At 43.1% G+C, this 8,625-nt stretch overlaps 1 protein-coding gene across 1 annotated transcript; it reads left to right on the forward strand.

Annotated features, from left to right (window-relative positions):
• Positions 1–1,990: 1,990 nt before the first annotated feature.
• On the forward strand, positions 1,991–4,227 carry LOC118669814 (growth-regulated protein homolog gamma-like). Its single transcript, XM_036336207.1, has 4 exons — positions 1,991–2,194; positions 2,294–2,438; positions 2,556–2,639; positions 3,506–4,227. The coding sequence occupies exons 1-4, from the start codon at positions 2,092–2,094 to the stop codon at positions 3,519–3,521; spliced, it is 348 nt and encodes a 115-aa protein (XP_036192100.1). The 5' UTR covers positions 1,991–2,091; the 3' UTR covers positions 3,522–4,227.
• Positions 4,228–8,625: the final 4,398 nt, after the last annotated feature.

Raw genomic sequence — 8,625 nt, forward strand, 5'->3', positions numbered from 1 at the left:
TTTCCCTGGTTTTTCTCTCAGGACCATATTGATAAACACTAGAGTTTTTTTTAAAAAAATAGTCATGCATTTTCTAAATCACTTTCAATAAATAAGATGGAGAGTCTTTTCTTAAAATATGTTTTATTGATTTCAGAGAGGAAAGGAGGGGGCTAGAGAGATTGAAACATCAATGATGAGAGAGAATCATTGATTGGCTGCCTTCTGCACGCCCCACACTGGGGATGGAGCTTGTAACCTGGACACGTGCCCTTGACCAGAATCGAACCCGGGACCCTTCAGTCCACAGGCTCAAGCTCAATTCACTGAGCCAAACCAGCCAGGGCAGATGGAGAGTCTTCAATGCAAACTGCATTTTTATAGATGAAATGATTGAAAGTGGGACTACAATAGAAATCAATGATAGAGCAGTAAAAAAAAAAATCCAGATAAATGCATCTCCTAGTAGAATTCAGATGTGCCTTGCTTTTAGAATGCCTGATATTGAAAAGTTTAAATGTGAAAAGAAAAGTTGAGGAGTGACCCTTTCATCACGAATTTTTTTCTTTCTAGGATTCACACAGGTTGAGTTTCTGTTTCGGCAAACTGGAAAAAAAGAGCTATTTCCAGTTTATTTATTTAACAAACGTTTATAAGGCACTTAATCCATGCTGGCTCTCACAAATGACTCATTTCCCTTAACTACATTAGGGAAGGCAAAGAAATACTTACCTTGTAAGTGACAGGTGGCAACTAAATGCAGGTGGCTTCACTGCATACCCAGTGTCTGGCTATGGGGTACAGACTCATATCCACGGAGCGGGGCTGCCTGGACCCCTGTCCCTGGACGTGCATTGCTGGGCCAGTGGCCATTCCTTTCTCCTCCCCTTCCTCCCATTACTCCATGTCTCCAAGAGGTCTGAATCCAACCTGGAGAAGTACATTTGAATCCTCTATACCTCATGTTGAATCAATGTTTTACTATTTGAGAAAATAGTAAACCCATCAGGTTAAAAGACTGAAATTCCTGGTCAGAAAACAGATGTGTCAATGTTTGTTTCTAGAGAAAGGGGGACCAACACTGAGTTCTTGTAGTAAATGAAACCCTGCTTCATCCCCATGCAAGGGGAGTCAGGGTGCAGCAGGTCCCTCATCCTCGTGTTCAGGTGCTATTTTGTCCAAGGATAGACCAGAGAAGGGGATGCGGTGAGCCTGCCCGACTAGCCCCTGGGAAGCTTTAGCGTGACCATCAGTCTTGTATGTCATAGTTCAAATCGGAACCCCTCATGTGGGAAAGGAGATCTCCCAGGAATTTTGGAAGCTGCAACATTAAAGAGGGAATAAGGAGGTTCAGTAGGATACAGAAGAGGTCATATTACAGCCTTCAATTGTCATTGAAATTAACACGAGTAAATTTTGACACGAATCCCTCTTATCACCAAATAGAAAATAAAACCAAGATATGCTAAGTGTCCTTTGAGACTATAAAACAAGGGGACAGATAGAACATTCCTCCCTGGATCCGAGATGACTGGGTTATTTTTAACAGAGAGCACTATACATAAACCTGAAATCTAGAGAGACATGCAGTGCATATAAATATAGTACATATAGATAGCTAAGTAAAATTTACCCTCACACCCCTCCTTGACTCCCCCAGGTCTGTTAACTAAAGAGACAGCTCTTTCCGTCTAAAGATGTGTCACCTTCCCTGGAGGATCTCATGGATCCGCCCCCAGCCCTTCTCCACCCTGCGCACTAGGGTCACTGGGCGCCCATGGTCCCCCCTCTCAGACAGCAGCTCCTGCACGGCAGCGACTCATCCCCGCTTTGAGAATTGGGGCAGAAAGAACAGCGTACAGTGCTTAGTCAGTGAGAGGTCGAACCCTCAGGTCCTCCACCCCGACACCCCTCAGGGGCCCCGCCACACCCTCGGTCCCGACCAGGGAACCACGTGTAAGTCCGGGAATTTCCTGCCCCAGGCAATTTCCTCCCCGACCATGGATAAAAGGGGTTCGCCCGTCTCGGGGAGCCACAGATCTCGCTCCACCAGCTCTCCTGCCAGCTCTCACACTCCAGGCACCGCAGCACCGATCCTCCGAGCTCAGCCCCATGGCCCGCACCGCCACCGCCTCTGCTGCACCCCGCGCTCCCGGGTTCCTCCGGGCCGCGCTCCTGCTCCTGCTCCTGGTCGCCGCCTGCCGGCAAGCTGCAGGTGAGGCTTGAGCCCCTGGAGCCCAAGGAGGAAAAAGGGGATGAAGGGTGGGCGCCCATTGGGGGCACCCCGCTAACCAAGAGCCTGTTCTCCCTGCAGCGGCACCTATGGTCCTCGCAGAGGAGACCGTGGTCAATGAACTGCGCTGCCAGTGCTTGGAGACCTTGCCGGGAATTCACCCCAAGAACATCCAGAGTGTGAAGGTGACGTCCCCAGGACCCCACTGCGACCGAACAGAAGTCATGTAAGTGCCACCAGCTCTGCTGCTGCCACCATCCTGGTCACCTCCACCGCCCAGATGCCCCCACCCTGACCCTCGCCCGCCCTCCTGTCTCACTTGTGTCCTCCCTTCTGTCTGCAGAGCCACTCTCAAGAATGGACAGAAAGTTTGTCTCAACCCCGCATCCCCCGTGGTTAAGAAAATATTGGAGAAGATGTTAAACAAGTGAGTTATGTGACTAGAGTCATTTGTGACAGGTAGTGGCCTCTGCCTCCTGAAAACTAAATCAGGGAAGCCCAGGGGGTAGCTGAAGGAGTGAAAAGTCATTAGTTCACAGTTAGATTTGCCATTTAGATAGTGAAGGCGCTCTGGTCCAGGAGGATATTTCCAGTGCTTGCCATCCCCATTTCCCTCTCCACCCCCATTCAGATGAAGGTGGGAAAGCAGCTTTCATTAGAATTCTCACTGGTGTTGGGCAGTTATGCTAAAAAGCTTCCCACCTGTTAATGCCCTCCCCCCACCCAATTCTTTCTGAGCTTCAAGCCTGAAAGTCAGAATCCTCATTTCTCTGCATCACAGGCCCCAATTCTTAGTTAGTGGTGATGAACAGGGACTTTGCAGTGACACTGCATTGAGTACAAATCTGGGTTTGACCCCCCAATAGCCATATACCTCAAGGAAAATACTTTAGCTTCTCTACACTCCGTAAAACAATAGTAGCTACTACCTGGGGTTGCTGTGAGGCTCAAGTGAGGCCCAGTGTGACAGATGATCCCATGTCACTCCCCTTGGCACTCATCTACACAAGAGGTTCTGGCTGTTTGAAGTCAACAATTCACCTTTTTGAGGAATCAGTCCTTACTTAGGAATGCAGAGGTGGTGGTAAGGGCCCCGGACACCACCACCCCTGCATTCCTAAATAAGAGCATCCAAGCGCCTAGAGCTCTCAGTCACACAGCCTAGAAGCAGGCACTTCCTGCAGGTCAGGAAAACTAGATTCAGAAGTCTTTGGAATCTAGAGGGCAGGAGGAGAGTGCTGTGCCTCTGGCTTTCCTGAGCAGCTGCTAAGGACACCCTTTTTTTCATGATAGGGACAGCTCCAACTGACCAGACGAAGCAGGAAGTGGATTGGTGGCTCTACCTGAAGCAGGCCCTGCCCTACAGAAATCGAAGAGGATAAAGAGGAATCATCAGCCCCCAAAGTCACCTTGATTGGACTTACTATGTTTGATCATCTCTTAGGAGACTTCTTCTACTTATTTATTTATTTATCGGTTGTTTTCAAATATTCTAAGTTAATATTTTACATGTGAAATCATTAAGGATGTCATTGCCTCTACTTGGGCATTGTACTGTTATTTTTATTGTTTATATTATGGCAAACCCAACTTGATACGATTCTGATTCTTATTCAGTTTGAAGGTAAAATGTTTGCAAATATTCTCTAGCCATTAAAGTAACATTTCTGAGGAGCCCACAGCAAGGTCAGCTGCTATGATAGAGGATGGAGGATCCAAGCAATAATTAGTAAGGGTAGGGTAGGGGAATGTATGTGTGCATCTATTTTTGTGTTTAAAAGAATGTCAGTTGTTATTTATTGGAACAATTTCACAATATGTGGTCAACATTTCTAATGTTGAAGCTTTAAGAACTAAATATCCCTTGGACATTTCATGTCTTTCCTGTAAGGCATAATGCCTTGGTTAGTGTCAATTATGCAATATTTATGTTCTTTTGTCTTAAGACAAAAAGGTTTAAGTATTTATTGATGGTTTTGTGAAAAAAGAACATAAATAAAATATTTCAAAATAAATGGTGCTTGTTTTATTTTCTGGAAAAAAAGCTTTACTGGATAATCTGAAAATTTACATCAATGTTTCTCAACACCCCGCCCTCCCTTGGGTATTCAATTGGCTACACATATAAATCAAAGTCTAGGTTATGCTAACTTCATCTAGTGATAGCTGTCACTCCCCTTGGCTCTCACCTACCCAAGAATGTGGTTTCCCAACTGTGGACCAACCTCTCCCCTCTTAGTGCAAGAGTTATATGTTTTCATTGATTTTAGAAAGAAAGGGGGGGGGGGGCGGGAAGAGGAGAGGGAGAGAGAGAGAGAGAGAGAGAGACCAGGGACCAGGGACTGAACTCCCAATCTGGATATGTGCCTGGATGTGGGTCGGGGATCTAACCAGCAACCCTTCAGTGCACAGGAGGACATGCAGCCCACTGATTCACACGGAGCAGGGCTACTGCTATGTTGTTGTTCTTTTTTTAATAAGGAGCTCCTTGCTACCTAGCTACTCAAGTTTACCTCCTCCTTAAAAAGATTTACATTTTTATAGTTATCTTAACAAGAACTCCCATTGCATTGTTTTTGTTGAATGGGTTTTCAAGCGATTATTGACAGTTTCATGAAGCATGGCTGTGAAATGGTGGTAAAGCGGATTTATTTTTTTCAAAACTAATTTGATTCATCAGTAGAAGCAGAAAAAGTGAATGGCTGAATACTTCACATAGGAAAAGATCTAATTGATAGTTGGGTTACAATTTTTTTAAATTTGTTTTATTGATTTTTATAGAGAGAGGAAGGGAGAGGGATAGAGAGATAGAAACATCCTTGACTGGGAATCAAACTGGTGACCTCTTTGTTCCTGGGTCAGTGTTCAGCTGCTGAGTTACACCGGCCAAGTGGGTTCAATTACTTTTTTTGAGGAGTTAATACATTTTATATATCTTAAATCTTTATTGTTGAAAGTATTATGTTTGTCCCCCCTTTTTTCCCTATTGACCCCTTCTAGCCTGCCCCCACTCCCTACCCCAGGCCTTCACTAACCTATTGTCTGTGTCCACAGGATAAGCATATTTGCATACAAGTTCTTTGATAGGTCTCATACCTCCCGCCCACCTACCCCCCACATTCTCTCTAAGATTCCACAGTCTGTTCCATGTTTCTATGTCTCTGGGTCTATTTTGTTTAACAGTTTATTTTGTTCATTAGACTTCACATATGAGTGAGATCATGTGATACTTGTCTTTCTCTGACTGGCTCATTTCGCTTAGCATAACACTCTCCAGGTCATTTATAAGGAACTACCAGTGAGTTTAATGTTTGTTCCAATCCTTTATACCAATTTATCAAGTAGCATGGTTTTAAGATTTGAGTGCATTAGTTCCTACTTTTCCTCGTGCAATTTCTATGGAACCTGATAGATTGCTTGACTTGAGAAAGTCCACTGGAATTTCATATTCAGTACTGCCCCAGGTTGATAGCAGCACTCAGGTTTTCAAGACAAACAAAATTGTAAGTCAAGGGAGGAAAGATCCCTATAATCTAAAAGAAACTACACTCCAAACCTTAAAAGCAGGAATATTTGTGGATGTGTGGGGTGTGTGCTTGTCTCTGATTCAGGACTTGTTCAGTAAATCCTGAGACCTGTGGTAAAGTCTTTAGCAGAAACAAGAAGCAGCCTGAATACTTGAGATCAAGTTCTGGCTTGCCCCAAGTAGGTGGGTAAATATGGGCTTTTATTCTAAGTAGCAATGAAGCAGAATTTTTGGACTGGAACCTGGATTCTTTATCCGCCAGAGTCAAAGAATGAATCCACGGACAGAAGGTGGTACAGCAAAGGTGGAAATTTATTAAAGAACAAGTACAGACTCCCACGTGGGGAGGGGGAAAGGGCCCCACTGAGTTCCCTTTCCCCACGGCTTATAAGGCTGCAGATCTTGGTGCCTTGATATCCCCTCTGATTGGTCACTATTCCCTTAGACTTGTTACTATAGTAACTCCTGGGCTCAAAGGTTGAACCTCACATGGTACATGAGAGGTTCTCCCCCCTCCTTCTTTATTGTTTCCCTAGTCCCTTTGGGCTTTCTTCTTCTTCTTCTGGATGAAGGGCTTCCTTCTCTTTATTTTGTAAATATAGACCTTTTGCTGTTCCCAACTCCCTCATTCTATGGAAATGTACCTGTTGCAGCTTTTCAGCTCCCCTATTCTATGGAAATATACCTTCTGCTGCTCTGCAGCCCTGTTTCTTCCATGATCCCCTTAATTTCTAAAATTTCCTAAAACCTATCCCTTTCACCCCTACACAACCTCTGTGAGCTTTCTTTGCACTTAAAAGAGTTAAAAATAATAATCTCTTTATAATGCTAATGTTATTAAGTTAGTTATGAATGAGATGAAAAGGAAGAAAATTTGTGAACTGTACAGAAGTAAATAAATGGAAACCTTTCTAGAAGCTCCATAATTGCCATTCATTCCCTTGCCCCAAGTCAAAGGACTTTGGAAAATATTTACAGGTAGGACCCCAAGGGCTCAGTAAAGCCCTCACACCTAAGATCAATTCTTGTACCCAAACATTGTCTTGTTCGTCTGGACTGTCCACTTAACTCTCGTCACTATGTAACATGGAGCATAAAACAGAGAAAGATGTTTCTGTTTACATGGTGGTTAAAGACATAGGTTTCAAAGAACCAAATAAACTTTAGATTAAATTCCAGCTCTATTACTTGTTGACTGTGTGATCTTGGACAAGTTTCTTGACTTCATTTACCCTCTATAGAATGACGATAATAGCAGAATACACTTTCTGAAGTTGTTGCAAGGATGGCTCCAGAAATCTGCCATTGATCCTCAGGCCAACTCCATGAACATTGTCTCAGCGTTAGTCCCAGATCTCATGGGATATGTAGTGTAGTTTTCACACCAAATTTCCCTGAGACTTTTCAAGTACAAAACAGTCTTTCATTGAGAGTATTGTGACAGGAAATGGGACAAAAGGGTGTATGAGATGGTGGTCATGGGTGACATAAGTAAATAATCCTACGTGACACATCCCAACCTTGGAGGTCACCAGCAGGAAAGAAAGAACAAAGGCAACAATGACTGAGGTTTCCTGAGCAGTATAACCAAAGGAGCTAGAGCCAGAAAGAAGGAAATATGGCTGTCCCTAGTCTGTCCTTGAGAGTTCTTCTTTGTGAATTCTACCAAATGTCCTTTCAGGACTCCCAGAAGTAACTGGAGAGACACTGGGGGAGGCAGAGATGGCAGACTTGTAGTTGCATAATGGAGGCCATCCAAAGTGACAGATGACACTGTCTCTCTTGTTTCTGACTAGCCACACAAATAATAGCAGAAAGGGCTAGTCCTGTCTTCACCATTAATGCCCCACTCCATATCCCTTCTGCATACCAATTAGTTGCAATGGGCAGCATACCTTCCTGCTAACAGCTTCTCAACTCAGTCTCCTCTATCCTTCTGATTCTTTTCTTGAGGGCTCTCTTCATTTGAGCATGAGAAGGGGGAAATGGCAGGGAGAGTTTTCTCAGCTCACAGGCAGGGTGGCCAGTGATTTTATGCCTTCAAAGGCAACCCTTACTGAGGGCAGGAGTTAGTGGATGAATACTAGTATTCTATGTTTCAGTCCCCCTTGGTTGAACAGTTTTAGAAATTACACTATATATCTATTTCTATATCAGTGTCTATATCTAAATCTATAGCTATCTATAGCTATATCTATATCTATACCTATATTATATATCTATATCATATATCTATATCATCTATGTCTATATCTATATCTATCTATATCTATATATCTAATATCATCTATATCTATACCATCTGTATCTACATCTACATCTATACCTATATCATATATCTATATCTAGATGTATATCAAATTTTTATATCATTTATTGATACACTTTCTACTTCTCTATTATGTTTACATTATCTTTTAAACCCTTGAACATATTTATAATAGCTATTTTAAAATTCTTGTCTACTAATTCTATCATTCTGTCATTTCTGAGTCTATTTCTATTGACTAATTTTTCTCCTCTAGTTATGGATCACACTTTTCTACTTCTTGGCATGTGTAGTAATTTTTTTTTTAAATATATTTTATTGATTTTTTACAGAGAGGAAGAGAGAGAGATAGAGAGTTAGAAACATCGATGAGAGAGAAACATCGATCAGCTGCCTCCTGCACATCTCCTACTGGGGATGTGCCAGCAACCCTGGTACATGCCCTTGACCGGAATCGAACCTGGGACCTTTCAGTCTGCAGGCTGACGCTCTATCCACTGAGCCAAACCGGTTTCGGCAGTAATTTTTTATTGGTGTAGGAAATTTTGAATTTTGTGTTGATGAGTGTCTAGATTTTTTTTTCTTCCTTTAGAGTCTTGATTTCTATTCTGGTAGGCA

The sequence above is a fragment of the Myotis myotis genome, unplaced genomic scaffold (genome assembly GCF_014108235.1).
Source record: "Myotis myotis isolate mMyoMyo1 unplaced genomic scaffold, mMyoMyo1.p scaffold_m19_p_1, whole genome shotgun sequence".
Taxonomy (NCBI): Eukaryota; Metazoa; Chordata; class Mammalia; order Chiroptera; family Vespertilionidae; genus Myotis; species Myotis myotis.